General features: G+C 43.3%; 1 protein-coding gene and 1 long non-coding RNA gene across 3 annotated transcripts; one reads left to right on the forward strand and one right to left on the reverse strand.

Annotated features, from left to right (window-relative positions):
• The first annotated feature begins 2,074 nt into the window (after nucleotides 1-2,074).
• Nucleotides 2,075-5,669, forward strand: LOC118092242 (cytochrome c, testis-specific). Of its 2 annotated transcripts, none has more exons than XM_035130101.2 (3): nucleotides 2,075-2,219; nucleotides 3,982-4,158; nucleotides 5,244-5,669. In XM_035130101.2, exons 2-3 carry the CDS (start codon nucleotides 3,990-3,992, stop codon nucleotides 5,390-5,392), a joined length of 318 nt encoding a protein of 105 aa, XP_034985992.1. In that variant the 5' UTR covers nucleotides 2,075-2,219; nucleotides 3,982-3,989; the 3' UTR covers nucleotides 5,393-5,669. The 2 variants fall into 2 exon arrangements, with proteins under 2 accessions (XP_034985992.1, XP_034985993.1); XM_035130102.2 differs by having other exon boundaries at nucleotides 2,089-2,219; nucleotides 3,985-4,158.
• A 6,709-nt stretch (nucleotides 5,670-12,378) lies between these two features.
• Nucleotides 12,379-14,985, reverse strand: LOC132592839 (uncharacterized). Its single transcript, XR_009558354.1, has 3 exons — nucleotides 14,877-14,985; nucleotides 14,073-14,119; nucleotides 12,379-12,543 (listed from the first exon to the last, which is right to left on the reverse strand). It is a non-coding gene; the product is annotated as an uncharacterized LOC132592839 (long non-coding RNA).
• Between the last annotated feature and the right edge of the window lie 11,587 nt (nucleotides 14,986-26,572).

A 26,572-nucleotide genomic window follows, 5' to 3' on the forward strand; every position in this document is an offset into this window, starting at 1 on the left:
ACAGGAAGGCAGAGGGAGGGCAAAAGAAAGGGGGTGACCCCACCCACTTTTGGCTCCTGTCCTGCCTACGGTACTTATGGAACACAGCCCCTGATAGATCACCCCAGAATAAGTGCAGCCCGCAAATGAAAAGTATTCCCCACTCATCTATATGCACCAATCCCCCCAGAGAGAGAAAATATTTTCAGCTCTTGAAATTAATTTAAAATATAGTGGAATAGTCAATTTGCTACTCACTTGTCAATCTATATGGAGATCATGTGCTTTTAAGAGCTCCATAAAAGTGAGAAGCCAACAGCCTTTGCCTTCATACCTGTAGAAGTACTCTAACTTCCTTGTTCAGGCAATGAAGCGGAACTTTCCGTTCATTTATTATGGTGGACGTAAAATACACAGAATGCAACATGTATTTGCATTTACTGAGAATACTCAGTAAATCCATATCAGTGAACTTTAACCACCCACCAGCATTTCCAGCTAATTATATGGCTAGCAACCACATCATGGGATTTAAAATCAATATAATGCTAGGTGGGGGTGTGCAATTGTTTTCGGGGCTGCAATGCACAGGGAGAAGAGACTTAACCTTTTGCTTGCCTGACCAAAACCTCAGCAATTTGAATCAGCAAAAAGCACCCATGCCTGCACTATGATGCTGGTGGGTGATTTTCTTGGGGATCCTATCACATCACATCATACAAAAGAGTTAAAGCTGCTCTTCCCATGCAATGTGGCCTTAAAAATCCTCTTACCCACCGTGCCTAATATTAAATTTTTGTCAATTCCTTGATATGGACTCTATCCATGTGATTGACGTAACATCTAGTTAGGCTATCCCTGCCTCACTGTGACTGAGCCTGGAGTAAGGGTCATTGCAGTTTGCACCAGATGTTGTTGGACTACAGCTCCCATTATCTCTGACCACTGGCTATGCTGGCTGTAACTGATGGCAGTTGTAGTCCAGCAGCATCCAAAGGGCGCCATGTTGGCCATCCTTGTAGTAAGGCATAGGACCTTGGGAGCTTTGAGTGGGAATTCAAAGGCAGTAAGACAGGTGTTCTGAGGCATATACAATTGTGGGAGAAACGTGCTAAGAGGAAGGCACGTTTGGCAAATCCACATCGTCATCAACTCCCGCCCAGAGACCAATGTCCCCACTGTGGAAGGACGTGTGGCTCCAGAATTGGCCTTTACAGTCACTTACGGACCCATTGTTAAAAAGACAATCTTACTCGGATACGAGTGATTGCCAAAGAAGAAGAAGATACAATTGTGGCACACTAAGTTTTGCAATGTCATATCGACACAATCACTGTCACACAGGACACTAAAAGGCTTCTTCAAAAACAAAATTATTATATTATATCCCTAATGTAAAATCTACACTAGCTAGAATATGCATTTCATTCCAACAGCTGCAAACCTATACATGTCTTCTCAGAAGCAAATCCCATTGATTTCAACGCAGCTTGCTCTCAAAAAAATATATAGTTGGATGCTAAACTGTTTTTATCCACCCCTTTCTTATTCTGTCTTTGAATATTTACTCAGAGAGATACAGATGAGAAAACAACCTTTGGCCCTTAAAAAAAATGTGGCATAATAATCCTCAGACTATACAATTTAATACTTTGCTCTGGGTGCGCAGGTTAATAGAGCCGTTCCAACTTGTCTTGCTCCGTAATTGCATCATTTACCTGTAACCTTGTGACTACACCATGATTACCTGAATGGGGCATCCCCCTTCCTTGTACGAAGAGAAACTGCAATATCACACACTGGGCGAAATTCCCACGCACGTCACTTTCTGCAGGGAGGAGCATCCAATCACATGATCTTTTTTAAAAAAAGCAGAATTCTCAAGCGCGCTTGACCTTGCCGCTATCCCTCTTCTGCGCACGCGCCGCTGTCGTCACCTCCCTACGTCCCTGCCTTTGCGCAACGCCGAAGCCGGCTCACCCGAGATCCCCTCGGGCTCAACCTAACATGCTGAGATTAGTCACGTTGACAGGCGTCCGGCTGGCCCAATAGAGCTTCCCCGAGCCGGCGTCCGATTGGCCAACTGGGAGAGACGGCGGCAGGCGCCCGGACGGAAGCTTGGTTGCGCGGACACCGGTTACATATCGCTACGTACGGGGTGCCCTTGGGCTCAGTCTGCGGAACTCTTGACCGGGAGAACGCGCGGCGGCGGCTTTGCATCCCTTCCTCTACTTTGCGTGGTAATGAATGGGGGAGCGGGGAAGTGAGGAATGGAGGGGGGGCACCCCGAACCGGAGGAGCGGCGTTAGGGGAGAAGCAGAAGCCTGCGCTGTAGGCCGGGCAGGGTTGAGAAGCGGGTCGAGGCGGAAGCGGGCTGTGCGGAAGGCCAAGGTCAGGCAGGCGATTCCGAGGGGAGAGGCTGGGCCGCCTCCACGTGGCCTGGAGCAGGAGCGCGGCGGAGCCCGGCGCGGAATCGCGGCCCTTCATGGCTCCCCCGGTCATCTCCTTGGAAGGGGCTTTAGATGCAGCCCCTGCAACGGTCCTTCCCTTCCATGGGCGCTGGAGACGCCGGTGTCTCCTGCCGGAGGGACCCGGCGTCCCCAGAGGCCCCGCTGCGGTGACTCATAGGCGGCGGCGGCGGCGATTTTATCAGCTTTCGAGCATGCGCCTGAGAAAAGCAAAGCGTAGCCTGAACATTGCTGCACGCCGGTTTGACCCCCCGCGTGAACTCGTGCCCTTCATCCCGCCCTAAGCAAAGCTTTTCGCGCGGCCTGGAGCCTCCCGCCAAAAACCAAGCATGGCTAAAGGGACAGAGTGAACTTGGTCCCTATATATAGGGCGTCCACATGATCACACCGAACAGCAGGGATTAGCAGTCTCTATTTGCCAGCCACACTCACAAATACTGTACGGGGTTGGTGTTTAAAAGGATATATTTTAAATATATACACACACATATGTGATATATGTATATTGAAATATTAAAACAATCCTTTTTACCAACTCCATATTTTTGAGGGTGGCTGGCAAAGAGAGGCTGCTAATCCCTGCTGTTTGGTGTGATCTTGTGGACGCTCCCTTAAGTCTGAAACAGAAGGCTCTAGAACAGGCATCCCCAAACTTCGGCCCTCCAGATGTTTTGGACTACAATTCCCATCTTCCCCAACCACTGGTCCTGTTAGCTAGGGATCATGGGAATAGTAGGCCAAAACATCTGGAGGGCCGCAGTTTGGGGATACCTGCTCTAGAAAGCATGCTGGACCAAGGCCTTTGGCAGCAGTGGGTCCTGTTGGGAAAATAAGGGTCATGTTAAGGGTTATTTCTCATCTTGCCTCTCAGTTTGGGGGCAGTCTCAAAAACAGGGGGTTAGGACAGTGACACCAGGAAAATGGCTGTTGCTCTGCAAATGTCTGTGTTACAGAGGTCAGTGTGAGGTTGGAATGCCTCTTGCTTAATAATTTCAGCCATGTGTATGTTGATTTGGAAGCAAGAACCTCCCAAGTAAAGTACATAGGATTGTAGCATTGCACAATAACAGTGTCATGAACATCTTAGCTTCCCCTGATTGTATCCTGGGTATGATGACACTACAGGGATATACAGTACTATGAATCAGACAGGATTGAAAATATCTGATACCTTGTTTTATGCAGACAAGCTCTTTGATATTCACTTATGTTGAAGGTTATCTTACTCTAGAACAAATGCCCCAAATAAATTTCCTGAGATACAGTTTTGAACCCAAGGGACTGACCATTTTATTTAATGTTTCATTTTAACATGTAACATTAGTAAAACCTAATAGCTTTTGAAAGTTGATTTACTGATCATAGTCACTGGCTTTAAAAATGCATTGTTTTGTGCTTGGTTTTTTGTTTTCTTTATGGCTGCTTTTAGAAGTACCTGGATCTTTGCATTCTTTCTGCTTTAGTCATTCACTTCAGATGAGCCCAACTGACCTTGAAATGCTTAATGTTGTATGATGTTCTTGTTTTTCTTCAGCAGTGACCATGGGAGACGTTGAGAAGGGCAAGAAGATCTTTGTTCAGAAGTGTTCGCAGTGCCACACAGTTGAGAAGGGAGGCAAGCACAAGACTGGCCCTAACCTGCATGGTCTTTTTGGCCGAAAGACTGGTCAGGCCGATGGTTTCTCTTACACAGAAGCCAACAAAAGCAAAGGTAAAATGGAAGTGTCCTATTAGCTTTGCAAATCAGATTGCAAGAAAACTAGTAGCAGTCAATAGGGAGGACATGGCAGTAACATAGAATGCATGCTCACTCCCATGACCAGGGCATTCTGGAATGTGCTCTGCCTCTTTCCAAAACTCAAATCAGTCCCACTTCATTGCCTGTTATGTGCCCTGCTTTTAGGTCATCAAGGAAAGGTGGCTTGGGAGTTGACTGCAGCCTATCAGGATGCAGGGGAGGAAAGTTAGCTCTGTGTGCATGGCATCAGTGGGAGAGCTGGATTGGCTCCACTGGTTCATCCACAGAGCACTGACCTTGTCTCAGCATTGGAGTGGCTGCTGCCACTCCTGCCTGCTTCCCAGAACTAACTTGCCATTTAATTTCTCTTCTCTCTGGAGTCAGCCTCCTAACTTCCTCTTTGCAACAGTTTTGAGCTGCCATTTAATCATGAGTCAGCCCACGCTAGATTTGTGTCTCTCTTGCACCTCCCAGCCCATAGCTTTTGGTGCAGGTTAGCTGGCAGAAAATAGTTTGCCAAGTAAAGAAACACCACCTAGTGGTTGCATGCAGTTGGCAGGCATGTAGGTTTTGACTGTCATGAGAATGAGCAATTTCAGAGTTCCTAAAACAAAAATACTCAGGACCTCATCCTAACAAATGCCCGCTTAGGGGAAGACTTGGCCATGCATTGCACGGCAATTTACTGCCCATATGTGACTTGGCTTTTATCTAATATAGCATGGAATTTTGTAGGTAGGATCATGTACAAACAAGCTGTACAAACAAGCAGGGTTGAGCAGGAAGTGTAGACTCCCATCATGTGCTTTCAGTTCAGGGCCAGTAACATCTTTAAGAGTGATGCCTCAGTGACTGGTCCTATAAGTTGCCAGTTCATGTCCTGATTGCCTAACTTGTCTGTCCAAATCTGCTGGTGGTTTTAAATTTAAAATGAACCATATGACATGGTTTTCATGGTACTTAACATTGGACCCACAGTATTGAATTTTGGGGGGCGGAGGGGTTGTTGGATTCTTTATCTATAAAACATCTTGTTAAATACTGTTGTTGTTTCCTAGGTATCACCTGGGGAGAAGATACACTGATGGTTTACTTGGAAAACCCCAAGAAGTATATTCCAGGAACCAAGATGATATTTGCTGGCATTAAGAAGAAGGGGGAGAGGGCAGATTTAATAGCATACCTTAAGGAGTCCACTTCTAACTAATGGCTTCTGCTGCCTTATTTATTTCACCATACAAATGGAAATGACTCTCTGATGAGATTGGTTTTTAAACTTTCTATTTTTACATGCATTATATTGTAACAACTTCAAAAAGCCTTCTCGTCAGCCAGAGAACTTTTGATCATGGATGGTTCTTAACATGTGTACTTGTTCTTGTATTATAATTTATAGAATTGTGAAATCAGGCTTGAATGGGTACAGTCAGGGTGACTGTAATGTTTCCTGATCATGTAATTAAAAAACAAACAACCCCTGTCAATGTGTCTTTCTGCTTTTTCTTTCCGAGTTCAAGCATATTTGAAAGCAATGAGCATGATGCTTTCTATAAGCAAGTACATGTGGCCCTGTATGCCTCTCCTGTTATCCTTCACCATAAGACAAATCAAACACAAACTTTTTTCGGCAGGTTCTTGCGTTTTTATGAATACTACGGTATTTTTGAGGGCTTTGAAGGAAAAGTCACTACAAGATAAGGGCTTGGAGCAATGCCGTAATTATACCAGCTTTAACCATAGCCAATATAGCCCAACGGTTAGGGATGAAGGAAATTACAGACCCAACAGCTAGAGGCCTACAGATGCCTCACCTCTGAACTAACCAACACAACCATTTTACTTCCAAATTCTTTTTCCTTATCACTGAACTCATCATAAATGAGTTGAAAGGTTCATTGACTACTTTATATAGCTTAGAGGTAAGACATACTCAAACCAGATTAAACTACCTGATCAAGGGGAGTCGGTACCACTCTATTCTGCCTTGATCAGGCCACACCTGGAGTATCCAGTTCTGGGTGCCACAATTTAAGAATGATATTGACAAGCTGGAATGTGTTCAGAGGAGGGCAACCAAGATGATCAAGGGTCCGAAAACCACCCTTATGAGGAACAGTTGAGGGAGTTGAGTATGTTTAGCCTGGTAAAGAGGGGTCTGGGAGGCAATATAGCCATCTTCAAATAGTTGGGATAGCTCAGTCAGTCAAGCATGAGACACTTAATCTCAGGGTTGTGTGTTTGAGCCCCACATTGGGCAAAAGATTCTTGCATTGCAGAGGGCTGGACTAAATGACTCCCGTTGTCCCTTCCAACTCTACAGTTCTATGAAATGCCTAAAGGGCTGTCACATAAAAGATGGAGCAAGCTTTGTAAAATGAGAAAATCTGAAAATAAAATTTATTTTTTTAAAAAGGGAAATGAAGAGCGATGTCAAGGATATTTTTACTCGGTGCGGAAACAAAAACAAATAGAATTGAAAGCTTCGACTGTGCTAATTTGTGCCACTATCTGAAGTAAAACATTCATCCAGTTTAGCCCCCAAATAAAAACGTTATATAGACTGTTGGTGAGGGAGAGCAAACCTAAAGGTGTCCACAGACCACAGCTGGATGAATTTGCAATTTAGCAACTTTCCATATTCTGTGTATAAGACACGGGTTTTTTAAAATAATGTCCAAAATTTGGGAGCATCTTATACATGGGAGCGTCATATACCGGTAGATGGTAATTAGAGGGTGCTATGATTTCGTCCACTTCGGTCAAAAGTGGTGGTGGAGGAACCTTATAGTCAAATAATGGAGAGAAAATGAAGCATCTTCCCCCCCCCCCCACGCAGATTTGGACACTGAGCTGAATCAGACAGCCTCTGAAGCACTTCGGAACAAATCTTGCCCTGTTACAGAGTGCCAAGTCCAAGCTGAATATTGAGATCTGCTCACAGCCCTACTTAGGAATTTGGTTGGATAATTGTTTCTTCTGTATGACCAGGCAAAGGAGCCAAAGGAAAGGAAAGCTCATTGATTTTACAAATGCACATATTCCTGACAGCAATAGTGGAGGCGGTATTATCCTTGAATAATCCGATTCAAATTATGAATATTATAATTTTTAAAATTATGGGGGTTTTTTGGTAAGTGACACCTTACCAGAAGTTACAATAAGAATTCTTTCTATGACTTGCACTATTTTTTTCTTTTGATGCATATACATCACTTAGCTATCTGGGAATATTGCATTATTTTCTTTCAGGGTGTAGTGAGAAGAGTTAAGGATCTTTTGGGGCACCATTATTCCTCTGGGGAAAGTGCTTTTCCCACAACACTTTGTAGAGATCCACCCTCTGGAGGCTCAGGCAGACTCTCAGAAGTGCCCCCCTTCTAGGCATGCCCCTCTCAGCTTATCTAGTCAAGGAGCTGCCTCACTGCCCTGCCCTGGTACACAGTGGCTTTCCCCATTAGGGGAGGCAGCTCAAGGTAAATCTGATAAGAAGCTGGTACCCACCTGGCCTCTGTAACAAGGTGTACAGGAGACATGGAGATGCCAGTCCTGACACACACAAACCTCCCCTAGCCAGCCCACCAGGAGGAATGTGTTTGCTTGCCCAGTCTGAGGACTCCAGCCACTTGCTGTGCTAAATGCCATGTCCATCCCATCCTTTAAAAGGAAGCAAAATTTTAAAAATTCCTTCAGTAGCACCTTAAAGACCAACTAAGTTTTTATTTTGGTATGAGCTTTCGTGTGCACGCACACTTCTTCAGATACGCACACGAAAGCTCATACCAAAATAAAAACTTAGTTGGTCTTTAAGGTGCTGCTGAAGGAATTTTTAAATTTTGTTTCGACTCAGACCAACACGGCTACCTACCTGGATTTAAAAGGAAGGGGAGAGACAGATTTTGGGCAGAGTGACCAGTTCTGCCGCACTGGGCGCCGAGCCTAGGGGGCGACACAGCATCTCAACATATGATGGAGTGAACTGAACAGAAGGCGAGAGGCTGGCGGGCATAAAATTATGGCTTCACACAGGGTGACGCTGAAATTTTCAAGACCAAACTCCATCCCTGGGAAGGGGCAGAGGGGGTGTCACTTGTTGCTTCAGCATCTTAGCTCATGCCTCTCATGCAGCTGCTGATCTTTGTAATCTGTGACTTGCTTTTCGTACCGTTGTAATATGAAATTAAAAGCAAAACCGGAGTCACGAGTTGCAGTCCCTCATCGGATAGAGAGTTAAGACCAGGCATCCCCAAACTTCGGCCCTCCAGATGTTTTGGACTACAATTCCCATCTTCCCCGACCACTGGTCCTGCTAGCTAGGGATCATGGGAGTTGTAGGCCAAAACATCTGGAGGGCCACCAGTTTGGGGGTGCCTGGTTAAGACAACTGGCAATAAATAGTGTCCGGCATCTGTTGCCTTCATGCCTCCTTGTGATCTTCCGCTAGGTGTCTGGTTGACCACTGTGAGGAAAAGGACAAAGGACTAGATGGGCCTTTGGACTAAACCAGCAGGGTGGTTCTTAATGGAGTGCAGCCAGTTCAGTACATGCTCCAGAAGCTTCAATAGAAATGGACTACCAAGAACTCTACTTACGCAGCCAAAACATGAGATAGAATTCGCCCTGCAGGGAAGCATTCTGTCGCAGCTACAGAGAATCCATTTTACACTCCTGCCCTTTCTTTTATTCCGTGGCTTTTGATATCCTCCTGTGTTCATTTTTGTTGCCTATTAATAAGTGGCTGGAGAAACAACAGTGTGACTGTCGCTTGCTGCATATATCAAATGGCAACTTTGTGGAGTTCAGACTCTGATCCCTCTTGTGAAATGCTAGACTCTTGGGTCCTCCATTAGATGGTATGATTGAATTTCAGAACACTCAGTGTTATCCTTTGATTTCGGCTTGGGATCAAGTATTTACCTGCGCAGCACAGTGTCTGCATTAGCTTATTGCATTGAGCAGCAGGCAGGCAAACAAAGGAGAGAAAACGGAGACTGCCGCTATGGATTGCACTTGTGGCTCACTTTAACATTCACGGGATAAATAATCCAGAATGCCTCTGAACAGAACAAGCCAAACGTCTGGTCTGCAATGCTGGAGGGGGTTTGGATACAGTAGAGATGTTTCACACCCAGACCTGCCAAACTCTGGGAGATGGGAACCCCTGTTGAAGATAGTGAAATTTCAGCAAAGAAGCTCAAATCATATATATGATTGACAACCTTCTTTGAAAATTAAACCAATGTCAATACTTTAACATTCAAAAACTTTACTTGCAGAAACTTAGTTATAAATGAATTAAAACAGAATATTTACAGTCATGTGCTTCTCCAAGCATGGGCTTACAGTTTCTTCTTCTAACTTCCAAACAAACTGTATTTTACTCCTTTTCCAGAGCTCAGTACTCAGCCTTCTGTATCTCAGTTAGGCCATGCCTTGCAGCTCCTATGAGAGATTTCCACTTTTACCTTTTCCTTCAGCTTTTCTGTCTTTCTATCAAGCAAAGAAGAAGCTTCACTTAAACATTCTATTCAACTTAGCAGTGTTCACAGTGGATTCTAAAACACAGTCATCTTGCTTGACATTAAATGGCGTCTCCCATTCACTAGATACCGCCATGTGACTACTAGACAACTCTCTAGAATTCAGTTACCAACCAATCAAATTTAAACACATAGTCATGCATAAAAGTATTTTAAATATCAGTCAATTAAATTACAGTGGTACCTTGTGTGGCGATCACACAGGGTCCCCGGACATTTCACGGTCTATTGATCCCTGTGCCACCACTTTATTTCCCGCTGCCACCAACCAGACTCTACCTGGTAAAATACTGAGTCCAGTCAGGGTTAAATTGGAACATAAAACTTCTGTTCATTTATTGCAGTTTAGCAAGCATGTGGTTTCATAAACGGTCTTCAGTCAATTATAAACACTTGGTGCCTATAGCGGCCTATACCTTCCTATACCTGCTAACACTCCCTAAACCAACCCCCTCCTGCATCCAGTTCCACCCTTCAGTTATCTACTGAACTTCCTAGCAACTAACTGTTACTGACTCAGCTTATATTCCACTACACTAACTCAACCTACCCACAGATTCCCCCGCAATTCAACTCCCACTCCAATCCCAACTGAACTAACCACTTCGAACTCACTGAACTTCCCCCCAGAGCTGGTTTTATAGTCCCTCTGACTCCACCCCCCTGGGTTCTTATTGGGTAACCCGTTTAACTATTTCAACTCCAGCACTTATCATAGGTCAATGTCACACCTTGGTTCTCAAACAGCTTAGTTGACGAACAAATTGGCTCCTGAACGCCGAAAACCCGGAAATAAGTGTTCCAGTTTTCAAACTTTTTTGGAAGCTAAATGTCCGACACAACTTCCACTTGTGTGCAGGAGGCTCTTGCAGCCAATCGGAAGCCGCGCCTTAGTTTTCGAATGGTTTCAGGAGTCGAACTGACTTCCAGAACGGATTAAGTTTGAGACCCAAGGTTCCACTGTACTATACTTAACAACCCCCACCGGCAGGGAGAGCCCCAATACACCTGCCAAACCAGATAGAAGTTACCGCTGGTGGTAACCCATGCAACTGGGTACTTTGGAGGTGGGGAGAGAAGGTGGCAGTCAGAGTTGGAGCAGCGCAAAATCTGCTGGGTCTTAGGCTGGTCCTTCTACCAAAATGTGAGGGCAACAGTTGTTTGTGACAAGCCAGAAGCTGGGATTGAAGAGCATATCAGGACAAAAAGATAAATCAGGATTGAGGAGCAAGCTCACTACCCAGTAGTGGCTCTCTCAGCAAATTCACTCCATATAAACTGTCTTGCAAGCTTTTCATTAATAGACTCCTGCTAGGCAAGAGTTATGAAACTCTGCTGATGAAGTCAAAATAATTATAATTCTCTTACTTGGAGACGGATGCGCATAGTGAGGCTGCTTAATTGCTTCCAGAAGAATTAGAAAATATACATTTTCTAATAAAACTCCCTAAGCTCCTACTTCTGGGAGAGATAATTCTAAGAATTCCTGTAATATATGCTTTCAACTGTGGCGCTGAAGATGAAAGACATCCGTTGAAAGAGTTTTCTCTGAATCCGTTTTTTTAGAATTATGATTTAATGCTGCTCTCTGCTATTTTGTAAGGAACTGGAAACTCAACTCATATCTTTGCTGTTATATGACATATTACGAGGGGATGTAATACAAGTGGGGTGAGGGAATAGCCCCACACCACAGAGGCCCCAGGATGCAGGAATGAGGCAATGGAGGGTGACGGAAGTCAGTGGGAATGTCAGGGGATGAAGAGAAACAAGACATGCATAGCTGTCAAGTTTTCCCTTTTCTCGCAAGGAAGCCTATTCAGCGTAAGGGAATTTCCCTTTAAAAAAGGGAGAACTTGACAGCTATGAAGACATGGGTAAGGGAGATGAGAATGGACCAAAGCAAAAAAGCAAATACATAGTGGCATTTCAGCCATCATTATGACACAATTACGTTCTGAATATTTGGTACTAATCTTTTCTATTTGAATTCCATCACTTGACAAACATCACATCACAGCAAGATGGACTTGTGGTCTTGATTCAACACAAAAAGGTTGCTACATCGGTGCATCCTACTGTGTCTTGTCTTTACCATTCTGCCCACCCGGTATAGGGTGGTATATAAATTCAATAAATAACAATAATAATAATAATTGCTGTTATGGAATGTTAATGTAGCCTGATGAGCCTTAAAAATGGCAAAATAACGTGATCTGCTCCTCAAGCCAATAGTCAAACCAAATACTGGTAAATTTGCGTTTTCACCACTTTTCTCGGTGTCTCCAATGCCCTAGTCTAGCCACCAGAGGGAAATCTTCCTCTCTCTTTGTCACTGAATTCAGACACAATCTAAACCAGATCGGTCAACCAGTTTTTCAAACCGGATGTCTTGACGCAACTGATAACTGATATTCATTCAGTCTGTCACAACAGTAAAATAAAACTGACATTTCATATGGTGTCCAAGGTAATAAGTGTCAGAACACTGTCATCAAGCACAGAAGACATGCCATGTTCTATAAAACACTATTGTTACGTAGGTCCAATCTTGGGGAGGAGAAAGCATTATTTGCAAAATTTGATGCCCTCAAAGAGCACCTGAGTTCATTTTCATCTGTATATAAGAACATCACACACACACACACACACACACACACACACACACACGGTAGATTAAGTGACTACCTCTGGATTCCTAGGGATGGTTTCTGGCAACTACTTACAGAAGAAAATTGCAGATGACATTAGACTTACCTTCCATTGGTTTGCGAGGACAAAGTAGATGGTCACAACCAAAGTGTTAGGTTCCGATTCTGTGCTGGATTATGTACAAAGATTGGCAGAAAATATTAGTTTCAACTACTGTTTTTGTTTTTTAAATACGTTGTCAGCCCTGTTATGCAGCAGAGTGGACTGACCTGCTTCTGGTGGTAGATTCAAGGGGGACAAGTGAAGGCAATAATTGGTGTATAAACAATGCCTTCCTGTATCATACAAAGTGTTAGCCCTAGATGAGGAGCATTTCAGCTCTGCTTCAGGCAGCAAAAAAACTTATGCTGGCACTGAAAGTGCTTTTTCCCATAGTAAAATATGACCAGTTCTGAAGATGTGCCATGATCCACATCTCTCTTGGGTGCCAAAGGACACTGTATGCTTTTACTTTCAAATACAGGACTTTGGTGACCCTAGTCATAGCTGCTTCAATGTGGCACCCATGGGTGCAAAGGCATCCCGAGGGCTTCTGTTGCTCACAAAGCCTCTCCTCCCTCTCTCTCACAAACCTTTATCCACAGAAGGCTGCAACCCAGGTTAGTGCTCCTTACCAGCACATAGCATGCCAGTGCTAAGTGATCTGCATTAGCTGCCTATTAACTACCCAGCCAATTATAAGGTTCTGTTTCTTGCATATAAAGCCCTAAACAACTTATCTGAAAGACCATTTCCCCCTCCATTGCCTCGGGAGGGGCATTAAGAGCAAAGCTACAGCATGATAACTGGCTACTCATAACATGGAGGCAGGCTTTTTCACTGATGGCACCAATATTGTGGAATTTTACTTTCTAATCTCCCTATTAGGGACCCAGGTGGCGCTGTGGTTAAACCACTGAGCCTAGGGCTTGCTGATCAGAAGGTCGGCGGTTCGAATCCCTGTGACGGGGTGAGCTCCCGTTGCTTGGTCCCAGCTCCTGCCAACCTAGCAGTTCGAAAGCATGTCAAAATGCAAGTAGATAAATAGGAACCGCTACAGCGGGAAGGTAAACGGCATTTCCATGTGCTGCTCTGGTTCTCCAGAAGCAGCTTTGTCATGCTGGCCACATGACCTGGAAGCTGTACGCCGGCTCCCTCAGCCAATAATGCGAGATGAGCGCGCAACCCCAGAGTCGGTCACGACTGGACCTAATGGTCAGGGGTCCCTTTACCTTTACCTTTACCTAATCTCCCTATTAAAATGTGAGAGGTCCCATCAGTATTGCCATGCTGATACCTCTTGAAGGCACGCTTTTAAAGGCAAGAATTCCCCTAATTTCCTAATTTTTATTATAAGTGAAACAATAATATTCTTATACAGTGATACCGTGGTTCTCAAACTTAATCCGTTCTGGAAGCCCGTTCCAAAACCAAAGCATTCCAAAACCAAGGTGTGCTTTCCCATAGAAAGTAATGCAAAACAGATTAATCTGTTCCAGACTTTTAAAAACAACCCCTAAAACAGCAATTTAACACGAATTTTACTATCTAATGAGACCATTGATCCATAAAATGAAAACAATAATCAAAGTACTATACTATCAAATAAATAAGACAATAGTGTAAATGATAAGAATTAAAATTATTCTTTTTTCTTACCTGCACTGATGACAGTCATTGTTTGGATGGAGGGCTATTATCCATTTCTGCAGTTACACAATCAATCAGTCAATTAGTAGCTGAACTTGGTTCCATACAGACACACAAAAAATTAACCAAAAAAGTCTCAAAAACAAAAACGCAAAATAAATAGCAAAAACAAAAACGTCAAACTTAATCCGTTCTGGAAGACCATTTGATTTCTGAAATGTTAGAAAACCCAGGCACAACTGGGTCTGATTGGTGCAAGCGCCCCGGAAACAATAGCTGACAACCACATCGGACATTCAGCTCCTGAAAAACGTTTGAAAACAGGAACTCTTACTTTCGGGTTTTGGCGTTTGGGAACCAAGGCATTTGAGAACCAAGGTACCACTGTATATGAAAGCTTAATAATAGTATAACTTATTTACTTGGAGGTAAGTTGTAAAAGAAAACTTGGTTTATTATTAGGTACAATGTGTTAGTAGTAATTAATGGTTTTGCTACTCCTTAAAGAAGATAGCTAGAGGCCTGCTCTAGTACCTCTCTGTGTATGATAACCTCCTTAGCCAATTACTCTCCAACTCCAATCACACACACACACCCTGCCAGTTAACTCATAGGCTTATCTGGAGGACATTCCTAGAAGTGTGGCTCAGGATTCATTGCTCTAGGGTACCTTTTCATTCCAGCTTTACCAAGATCGTCATCTAAAGTCTTCACTCTGGTCAGCTTCTACTTGTTGTTAATCTGACCTCAGTTTCCCCCAAGACTGCTGCCAGAGTCTTCCAAGCCTCTCTCACAATCATCCTTAGTTCTCACCTCAAATCATTTCAGCATCCAGCAGAGGTTCTCCATTTTCTTCAGTTTGCTTTGGGCTCAATCTCTCGGCTTCCTTTTGGCTTCAATGTTTCTTTTCCCATTCTCTTCACTGTCCACCGACGACTGTTCAACTGACCCCTCAAACAGTGCCTTATATCCCCCTCAGCTGGGACCTCCAGCCAATCAACTTGCATCTGATGGATTTCCAAATTCCAACCCTTTGTTGGCCTATAGTTATGGACCAATAGCTTAGGACGGAATGTCCACCAAATGACCAACCATGCTGACCGTTTTTGGGTGCTGTGAATGAAAGCCCAAACCAAGCCATCACCTTAGCAACGGTGAACAACTGTGACAGTTTAACTGCCAAGTGGCAGGCCTCATATATTCTGTATCTGTAGAAGTCAAGATGATTCCTCTTCCCACAGCTAACGGCTTACATTCCAGTCTCTGCTTAAAGCCATCACAACTTTCATAGCAATACAAATGTACCTTACAAAAAATACGGTACCTGCACATGAGCTATGGGCATCTGTCAAGAGTGGAGTCAGGAGCTGTTGCCAAGATGCAAACCAGTGTATGACAGAGCAAGGATATCACTCTTCTTATCTCTGCGGCTGCCATCTCCTGGGTGACATGGATGCCATTAGGCAGTTCATAGAATCATAGAATCATAGAGTTGGAAGAGACCACAAGGGCCATCCAGTCCAACCCCCTGCCAAGCAGGAAACACCATCAAAGCATTCTTGACATAGGCCTGTCAAGCCTCTGCTTAAAGACCTCCAAAGAAGGAGACTCCACCACACTTCTTGGCAGCAAATTCCACTGCCAAACAGCTCTTACTGTCAGGAAGTTCTTCCTAATGTTTAGGTGGAATCTTCTTTCTTGTACTTTGAATCCATTGCTCCGTGTCCGCTTCTCTGGAGCAGCAGAAAACAACCTTTCTCCCTCCTCTATATGACATCCTTTTATATATTTGAACATGGCTATCATATCACCCCTTAACCTTCTCTTCTCCAGGCTAAACATACCCAGCTCCCTAAGCCATTCCTCATAAGGCATCGTTTCCAGACCTTTGACCATTTTGGTTGCCCTCTTCTGGACACGTTCCAGCTTGTCAGTATCCTTCTTGAAACTGTGGTGCCCAGAACTGAATGTGCATGCGCAATCCATCCATTTCCCTCCCCCCCCACCCTTCTGCATGGCCCCAGATGCTGGCAACCCACACTATGTCACAGTTCTAGTGCAGCTACAACAATGCCCAATCTCCTACCTAAACCATTAGAATAACCATTAGAATATGAGGAATGCCTTGTGGACTTTTATGCCTCTGCTTCCTCCATGCTTGGGGATGAATTCCACTCTCCCCTTCATATTCGGTGCAAACTGTGGTTAACGACTATCATATTTGCACCGGAGCTTATGAATCATGCTTTTAATTTAAAGCACCTACTTCTAACCATAGTTTGCAACTAACCACATTTAGATACCCGCTATGCTATCCATGGTTAGCTTTGAAAATGAAAGGGAGAAGATAAAGCAGGAGTAGTACCAAAGACCTCACTTTCTTAACTATGATTAGAGGATCATCAGGTAGCATTATAACTGCTCTCAGCCTCAAAGTTTGCAATAGAAACCTTTATGTATCCCAGCAAAACTATTGTCAGGCTCATTTGCCCAGGCCTGTCCGTTTAACTTCCTAGAACTCGATGTTCCAGTCCAATCTTGGAAAGCAGGTGAGGCTGGGAGGTCAGCTTCAAAGCCAAGAAACATGACCTTTGTAATTAAAAAGATAAAGCAGTCTGGTGGAGTAAGTCAGGTGTGGTTTTTTTTTCTTTTCTATTTCTTAGTTCTGCACAGCAGCAAATCATCTCTGTGACCCAGAACACTCAGTGACTTAGCTGAGTTGTACTTCGTGAGCAGTCGTGAGGAAAAGACCTAGAAACCTGTTTACTGAGTCATCCAATGGTGCACAGTTCTAAGAACTGCTTTGTGATGCCAGCGGCGTCGGGCACCCGGAGTGGCAACCCGCTCCGTACGGCGCATGCGCAGCATCACTCCATATGGCGCATGCGCAGCGTCGCTCCATACGGTGCATGTGCAGTGTTGCTTCGTACGGTGTGTGTGCAGCGTCACTCTGCACGGCGCAGGCACCATACGTAGTGACGTTGCGCATGCGCCGTATGGAGCAGGTTGCCGGTGGTGGCACTCGAGCACCATGATCCTCTGCTCGTGGCTATGGATCCCAGCGCTCGAGCGCCACTGGCGGCAAACTGCGAGCAAGCCGCAGAGCGGGTTGCCGGCAGTGACGCTCCAGCACCGGGATCCTCTGCAACTCCATAGGACTCACAAAAGTGATTAAATCTCTTGGAAATTTCTGTTCGTGTAGGTGAGTTCTGCTATCAAAGGGTAGCATCCCTAAAATAGCCATCTATGAATCCTGACTTTGCAAAAATAAAAATCTGTTCTGTGACCCTGGTTGGCATTCGATCTTCTCTTTTAGGTGTGTTGAAGATCAGAATTTAATATGCTAATGATGAAAGTTGATATTTAAATTTTTAACAATTAAAAAGTCCGCACTTTTACTTCAAAGTCCTACTGTTAAGTTGGCTGTTTGAGAAGCAAAGTGCTTGATGTATGAATCACTTGGTATCCTGCAGCTGTCACTCTATTTAGAATCCTTTACTCCAGTTTAGCAAACTTCCTTTCCAACACATTTGAAAAATAACTCGAACTTGAGTGGTGCTTAATGCCCTCTGCTCCTCTGTCAAGTATATCAGGAATAATGACATTTGCAATTAAACAGAAGGAACACACTATTGACGTTCTCCTAGGGCACTCTGTGGCATTCGGGTTTAATGGCTGGTCTAAAATTTAAGCACAGTGTCGGAACAGAAAGATATAGATTCCACTGGAAGACAAAGTTGGCTGGAGAAACAGATTGAAAGTGCATTAGCAAGGCATTACTTCATTTCAAGGCATTAAAAAGTTAGTATTTACAGGAAGGCAAGAATGAGATTGGCAAATGTGACTGAGCTGCTGGTTATTTTTTAAAAAATGACAAAAGAGGTGGCATCATCTTGAAACCTTCATTTTGTTCACCTCTTTCATGTTAGAGCTCCAGTATAGAGAACATTTAGAGTTTATTTGGGTGGGCTTTCTAATACCGCTCTTTGCAAACTGCTTATATAATTCCTTCCTCTTCTTTCCTGCAGTGCTATCTGGCCTCTCAGCTCAGCTCTCTCCAGTCCCAACAAAGTGCTAGCTCCCTCCAAGGCTGCTCTGTCCACTTTGAAGATTAGTGATTGTGGCACCCTTCCATGATGGCTACCGGGTGTTGAGCTCAAATGGCGAAAGGGCATTTTTTTTTGCTAGTCTGAAATGCAGTCCTTGGGTTCCTATCAAGGTTGCCTTCACGATGCTGCACAAAGCATGTGAGATTTCCCTTCCGACCAGTCAAAATGAAATCAGGCACTCCCTCACCTTTTAGGATGGCATTATGTAGTATTTAGAAGGGACGCGGGTGGTGCTGTGGGTTAAACCACAGAGCCTAGGGCTTGCCGGTCAGAAGGTCTGTGGTTCGAATCCCTGCGACGGAGTGAGCTCCTGTTGCTTGGTCCCTGCTGCTGCCAACCTAGCAGTTCGAAAGCACGAAGTGCAAGTAGATAAATAGGGACCGCTCCGGCGGGAAGGTAAATGACGTTTCCGTTCGCTGCTCTGGTTTGCCAGAAGTGGCTTAGTCATGCTGGCCACATGACCCGGAAGCTGTACGCTGGCTCCTTTGGCCAATAAAGCAAGATGAGTGCCGCAACCCCAGAATCATCCGCGACTGGACCTAACAGTCGGGGGTCCCTTTACCTTTATGTAGTATTTAACTTACTTCAACATGCAGTAAGACTCTGCTTGCTCCATCTGCTGAGTGAGGCCCTGGGCTTCTGCCCTAAAGTCCTAGATTGAGGGCCTTTTGGACAGCAATCATCCTTTAAGGACAAGCATATTTCTTCTTTTCCGTTCAGCTGCACGTTGGTATCAGTGACTAGATGTCAGATTTCTGTCCTCATTCCATCCTCATTTTTCATTTTGAAAGGCTGATAAATTAGGGGAACTGGAGAGGATGCTGGGACTGAGAATTGTTGACTGTGCACCAAAGAAAGAAAGCACTCAAAAGCAGTACAGTATTACACAACCCCACTATCGGCTAGGGATGAAGCAGAAACTCAGTTCTGTCCTCATTTAAATATGAACCTACCAAATGAATGAAAAATAGGATGTGGAAATCCCAAGGGAGCAGAACAGACAATTTATGTATGTGACCACGGCTGAGCAGATGTTATTGGCCCAGAGATGGAAATAAGATAAAGTCCCTACCAGAGAAGAATGGCAGATCAAGTTGATGGATTCTGCTGAAATGGCTAAAATGACCGGAAGAATCAGGAATTGGGAAGACCAAAATTTTAATAAGGAATGGAGAAAACTTATAATTTATCTTAAAAGCCATTGTAAACAGTTAAAATACTTGGTAGGATTGGAATAACACTTGTACAGTGGTACCTCAGTTTAAGAACAGTCCTGTTTAAGAATGATTCGGTTGACAAACTCCGCAAAACCAGAAATAGTGTCCTGGTTTGCGAACTTTACCTCGGTCTAAGAACGGAATCCGAACGGTGGAAGGGCACCGGCAGCGGGAGGCCTCATTAGAGAAAGCATGCCTTGGTTTAAGAACGGTTTTGGTTTAAGAACGGACTTCCGGAATGGATTAAGTTCGTAAAGCAAGGTACCACTCTAGTTTAATGGTGAATTTTGGACACAATGGAGAGGTAAAAGATTTGGATTATTATAAAAGATGCAGGAGGAAATGATTAACAATAGGACCCACAAAGGGGAGGAGGGAAGTCCAGGAGATTCTTTGGAATCCTGTTTCTATGTTGGATATGTGACTGTAAAACTTTAATCTGAAAAACCATATATATGGGATGTGGAAGTGTAGAGAACGAAACTTAAAACTGGAAAAAAATGAGAAACTGATATTGTCAGATTTGTCCATACCTAGTCCCAGCTAGCATGGCCAATGTTCAGGGATGATGGGTGTGGGAGTGTGAGGCAGGGAGAGCCTGCAGGATCAGGCCAGTGGCCCATCTAGTCCAGCATCCTATTCACACATTGACCAATCAGATGCCTGTGGGTAACCGACAAACAGGACCTGAGCATATGATCACTCTTCCTTCCTCTGGTTTCCAGAATTCAAATCTCTGGACGGTACCACACAAGCTACTCCTGTTCTAAAGCCCCATGGTCAATTCCCATGGTTTTGGGGGCAGGAGTGGTAGCTGGGAGAGAATAGATGGATTATATATGGGACAATTTACATTTGAGCTCCGTAATCAGGACTTCATTTGGTATGAGGCTCTTGGACAAATATTGAGAAGGGAAGGTTGCCTTGGTGCTCGACTGCTCTGTGCCACAGATGGCAGAGTCCCAAGCAATGGTTTGATTACTCCAAAGACAAATAAGAAATAGAAGGTCCCTCATGTGCTGCAGTGCACACCCAGGGTTCGTAAGTGAAATGTCAGAGAGAACAAGCCTTAATGAAAACAGAGAGGGGAGGTCCCTGCTGAAATAGAAAAGAAAAAGTTTTAATAACGTTTGGAGTTAAAGCAAAAAAATAATAATAAATCCTTCCAGTAGCACCTTAGAGACCAACTAAGTTTGTCATTGGTATGAGCTTTTGTGTGCATGCACACTTCTTCAGATCACACGAAAGCTGATACCAATGGCAAACTTAGTTGGTCTCTAAGGTGCTACTGGAAGAATTTTTTTTTGCTTCGACTATGTCAGACCAACATGTCTATCTACCTGTAACTAGTAGTTTGGATTTAAGTAACAGAAGTCTTTTTGCATTCTTCTAGAATATTTACAAATTCTAACCTCCAGAAATCTCAAACAACATCTTTAATGGTAATTTCTGAGGTCACAAGATGGTCAAGCACTTCAAAATGTCACTTGCAAGGTCTTAGCTCACAATTTCCATTGTTTTAAGCCAGGATTCTGTCTCTTTAGACTGCCATCCCAGTCTCCTCCTAATCTTACTTACTAGGATCTAAGATCTATTAAAATCAGTGCAACTGACTCCCAAGAAATATGCTAGGCATTAGCCTGCCAGCTACCTTCAACAGTTCCACACACCAGCATAACATAAAAAGGACTCTAATAGCTGGGTCCTAAATATGTTTACTTGGAAGTAAGCCCAAATGAGTTCAGAGGGACTTGGCTGCCACTAAGTATCAAGTCATTTTCAAAAGAATTCTAAAGAGATATCACTATACAGTCATATCTTGGTTTAAGTATGCTTCGGTTTGAGTACTTTCAGTTTAAGTACTCCGCCGACCCGTCTGGAACTTTCCATTACTTTCAATGGGAAAGTTCGCTTCAGGTTAAGTACGCTTCAGGTTAAGTACAAACTTCCAGAACCAATTACACTTATACTTCGGGTTAAGTACGCTTCAGGTTGAGTACTCCGCAGACCCGTCTGGAATGGATTAATCCACTTTCCATCACTTTCAATGGGAAAGTTCGCTTCAGGTTAAGCACGTTTCAGGTTAAGTACAGACTTCCGGAACCAATTGTGTACTTAAACCGAGGTACCACTGTATTAGCTTTCTTTTGAGGGGGGGTTATTGTTTTTATTTTGATTATGTATTTTGTGGTTTTATATTTTAATTTTATTCTGTGGACCGCCCTGAGACCTCCGGGTATAGGACAGAAGAAGGAGGAGGAGGAGGAGGAGGAGGAGGAGGAGGAGGAGGAGGAGGAGGAGGAGGAGGAGGAGGAGAGGAAGAAGAAGAAGTTCCTGTCTTCTCCCTTGTACTTTATGCAGTACACAACACAAGTTCTGACAACAGGTTATAGTCAATGGAACAGAACCTCCCAGGTCTGCTCTTGGAATCCCCCTAATTCTTCCTGGCAGAGATTTGGGGAAAATCCCCCTGCACTAGTGCAAATCTTTGTGTTAGTCCACAAATGTCATTGAATTGCGCCCAATAGATCAGCCTTCCCTAGTCTCGTGTCCTCCATATGTTCTGGACTATAGCTTTCTTCATCCCAGACCATGGGCCATGCTTGTTGGGGCTGATGGGAGACACAGTCCCAAATATCTGGAGGGCATGACATTGGGAAAGGCGGCTAAAGGCGGGGTTCTGTTGTTAATACAGTCATACCTCGGTTTAAGTACTCCGCGGACCCGTCTGGAACGGATTAATCCACTTTCCATTACTTTCAATGGGAAAGTTCGCTTCAGGTTAAGTATGCTTCAGGTTAAGTACAGACTTCCGGACGCAATTGTGTACTCAAACCGAGGTACCACTGTATATTTCAAACAGGAGTGAGTCAGCTCTCCTAATTTGCTCACTAGAATTAGAGAGATGAAAGTGATCAATGGAAAGAAATTTCAAGGGCATGACTGATTATCAGTTTATTTATGGAAAGCTAGTAGGTAGATGTCAGATAATGGAGTCAGATTTTCAGTGATTGCAAAAAAAAAAGCCTGAAAATGAAAGTTTTAGAATCCTTGTTGGAGTGGCTTCCAAGACTACGTAATAATAATAATAATTTATAATATCAGATGGTGATGATGATTATCATTCAATTGATTATGTGGTCTTCACCAGCAGGTCCCAGGGCAGGCTGCAACAATTTAAGATTTAAAAATGAAAAGCAGTTAAAACAGATAACAGCCACAGGGAAAGGGTAGGCCCTGAGAATACACACCTCACGTGTCAAAGGCCAGGATAAAAGATGTCAGCCGTGCTGGCTCTCACCAATTTATTTATTTTTACAGGTATTTCACCAATTAATATAAATGACCTAAGCTTCTCTTGAATCTTCTTAATGCCACATCCCCTCCAAAGGGATTTGCCACAGTGAATCAGTCTCTTGCCCAGAAAACAGATGCTCTTTGGAAATGGTAATATTGGATGAGCTGCATCTGTCAAAGCTTTGCTGTTAATGCTACTAAATCATACCAGGCCATATGGGGTGGTATCTTGCTATGAGAGAAGCTAAGCAGTGTGAAAATACTAGTGCAGCTATTATTCTGAGGAGACCGACTGAAGGGAAGCCGATTCCCCATGCGTGTTGTGGGTTCGTCTGGTGACAGAATCTCGCTGTAGCAAAATCTGAGCATAGGGCCAGCTTCTAAGATCTTTTATATCCTTTATCTTCAAGTCATGAACTTTCCCTGGGCTTTTTTAACCTGCAAGATGTGGGGTGTGCAAGCATTGCCCCAGTTGCAAAGTACAAACAGCAATGCTGTTTTCTTGAGAACTACTTGTGGTTCACCACATTCGTCACTGAAGAAGTAGTCAAAGTTGACATACAACAAATATTGCCTCATTCAAGAGGTTTCTCACACATTCCATCCAGAAATGGAAGGCTAGATTGGAATGATCCCAAAATTTCATGGAAGGAAGAGTTAACAGATCAGTTAAACTCCCAGTGTTTAGGCAGTTTCTGTGACTGAAATTGTGACTAAATTTCTAGGATGTCCAACATACTGGTTGCTACACTGAAACTTCCTCTTGGAAATTCAGAAATAATAATGTTTTACTCAACAGCTTTATGGTTTGGGACATAATTTCCAAACCCTCTCATTCAAGACCCAGAATGAGATAGCCCAGAGTTTTTCTTCAGGCTATCTCCAGATCTAGAGATACGGAATCAACTTTAGCAGAAGAAGACAGAGAGGTTGTTTGAGACCTAGTGGAGGAGAAATATTAGAGATTTTATTTAAGTCCTGTTGGAAGGTGGTTGCTACAATTCTATTTTGACTGAGAACAGGCAAGGGGGTATAATTATATCCACCTTTTTCTAACTATTTTCTTATTTAATAATAAGAAACTAAATAAATAATTCTTTAAAAATATGGATTCCCTGGCAGTTATACTGCTTTGTCCTTTGCTCTGGAAATCACTTGTTTCAGGTGCTCATCAAATGCAAAATGCCCCTTGCAGAAACATTACATTTCCCCTTATCATAAAGTCTTTTCCATGGCTTTGAAGGGATAAAATAACAAAGAATCTAGAAACACCTTAGCAGATTTCTTATTATGACATAAATTTACAAAGACCAGATTCAATGATGAGAAGCATGAAAAGCGATCTTCAGTTAGGAGGTCTGACGTCTGCCTGCCTCCCCCTATATATATATATATATATATATATATATATATATATATATATATATGGAAATAAATTTTTATTTGTTTTCAATCGACATTAATACATCTTAGACATTATATACATTATATACATCAAGATCCACAGCGTGACTTCCCTCCTTCCAGCAGATGGTAAGTTATTTCAATCTTATATCCTATTGTCTATTTAAATTTATATGTACCATTGTAGGACTTATGTAATTACCACTAACATTTTCATACCTTTATAATTATCCTTAGCGTATTCCACAAATTTACTCCATTGTAATTTGAACTTTCCCTCGTCCTGTTCCCGAATTCTACAGGTTAATTTGGCCATTTCCATATATTCCAAGAGTTTCGACTGCCACTCACTAATTGATGGGATTTCATTGGTTTTCCATTTCTGGGCTATAAGAATTCTCGCTGCCACAGTGGCGTAGAGGAAAAAATATTTATCAACTTTGGGGATTTCTTAATCAATTAAACCCAATAAAAAAAGCCTCCCCCTATATAAAATGGTAAACAGTAGAGACAAAATACAGCAAAAGTAATACATCATTATTAATGATTACCATTCTATGTAAAGCTTAAATGTATACTTTCTAAGCACCGTGACCATATCCAACAGTAGTAACTAGTGATAATTGAACTGATAAACTCTGTAAGCCTTTAATCTTGTAAAAGAAGCGTAGCTGAGGAATCTTTTTAGCATATTAAATCCAACTTCAAAGAAATTATTGTCAATGCACCTGGCTGTGAGGGTCTTGTGAACACTGATCAACATCCTACATTGGCTCAGATCCTCAGAGTTGATTGGAACCAAGTTGTCTAGAAGCTAAATCCCTCCTTCTCTAGCACCCACGTTGAAAAAGGTTTGGCAACTACCGATGGGTAAATGTCAGATCGCTGTCCATTTGTGGGAACTGTGCTGTCCATCCTGTTAACAAGATGTGAGTATTGGAATTCTACCCGAGTAACCTGCTCACTTTTAGAAACGGCACAGTACTACAGCTGGTGGAAAGGACAGACGTACAGTCAAACCTCGGTTTGCGACCGCCTCCGTTTGCGACCGCTTCGGTTTCCGACCACCGCGGACCCGGAAGTGTTTACATCCAGGTTACGCGGCGCTCGGATGCGCAGAAGCGTGCCTTCGGCGAGCAACCGATTCAGGGAGCGACTGGCTCCGCGGAACAGGTTGCGGTCACAAACTGAGGTACCACTGTAGCTTTACTCTCTTTTTGGCTGCTGTTGCCTATTTTCATTTTTCTACGCCTTGTCGACACATTGTGTTCTAGACAGGTTGTCCCTGAAATCTCTAAATCCACACAAACATGCTTAATTAGTTGGTGACATTACGGATCTGAGAGGAAGGGGAAGTTTAAGAGGCTACCGTATACTGTCCTGATGTATTCAAGGAAGCAGGTTTCAAAGGAGTCAGTAGTAGCTGAATAAAAACGCCCGACAGCATAGTCCAGAGAAGTGAGTTTTGTGGGAATGCACAAGATCATATGTGGGGTTGGGTAAAGCTCTTTAGGAGGTGGCTTCCTCAGGTGGCAATTGTGTGTGTTGTCCAACACATTCTGTGCTCCCTGGTCTAATTTGCTTTTCTCATATGCAGTGGAGGAAACTGTCCTGTTGCCAGCACAGAAACAAGAGTCAACTGACTTTCTGGTCAGCATCTACACATGGAACAGAGGGTGGCCCCATCTTGTCCTGCAGGAAGATAGCTTGGGCCAGCCCTGAGAGCCCTTTCAGGGATTGGAACCTGCATTAAAATTACCATTATATTTAATGAAAGAGAATACAATGGCTTATGTTCCAAATCAAAAAAATAAATAAATATTTCACTTTCTCTCTCCCCTCTTTCTGCCTCACCCTTTATTGGCCACCTGTTTATTTGGCAACTAAACACACAAGGACAAATTTAATGAAATGGAGGGCAGGATGTATGGGGAAGAACCCAGCTACAGGAAGGTTTGGGGTCCTTTAGAGAGTGGCGGAGGGTGGGAGGAACTACATGAGCATATCATAACCCACCAGTTAATTAAACCTCAGAATATAAAAAAGAGCATATTTAATCAAATATGCTGCAAGCTTTTGAAGACACTTTAATTAGCTTGATAACGAAATTATTCCGCTACTTTTTTTTTTCCTAAGGAATTTCAGAGAGCTGTTCAAATATGTTGATTTTGAGCTGGACTGAAGTGCTATTAAAGCCAAAGGGATTAATGGGCTGGTAAAGTGTACTGAGCAACCACACCATATTGGCATTAAATACTGGAGCCATCAATTCAAAAGCCCCATCAACTTCAACAGGGCTTAAAAAGGTAAAGGGACCCCTAACCATTCGGTTTAGTCGCGGATGACTCTGGGATTGTGGCGCTCATAAATGCTTTTAATCTTATTCCTTATTATTATGGTTAAAAGCATTTATGAGGGAGTAAGCTCTGTTGAAGTTGATGGGGCTTCTGAATAATGAACAACGAAATTCCAAAGAAATTTT

The sequence above is a fragment of the Zootoca vivipara genome, chromosome 12 (assembly GCF_963506605.1).
Source record: "Zootoca vivipara chromosome 12, rZooViv1.1, whole genome shotgun sequence".
NCBI classification, from domain to species: Eukaryota; Metazoa; Chordata; class Lepidosauria; order Squamata; family Lacertidae; genus Zootoca; species Zootoca vivipara.

Excerpts from the sequence above, each read along its gene's own strand:
- LOC118092242 (XM_035130101.2), top strand. The coding sequence starts at position 3,990 with ATGGGAGACGTTGAGAAGGGCAAGAAGATCTTTGTTCAGAAGTGTTCG. Across the intron at positions 4,159-5,243 it reads AGAAGCCAACAAAAGCAAAG|GTATCACCTGGGGAGAAGAT; the intron begins GTAAAATGGAAG and ends GTTGTTTCCTAG.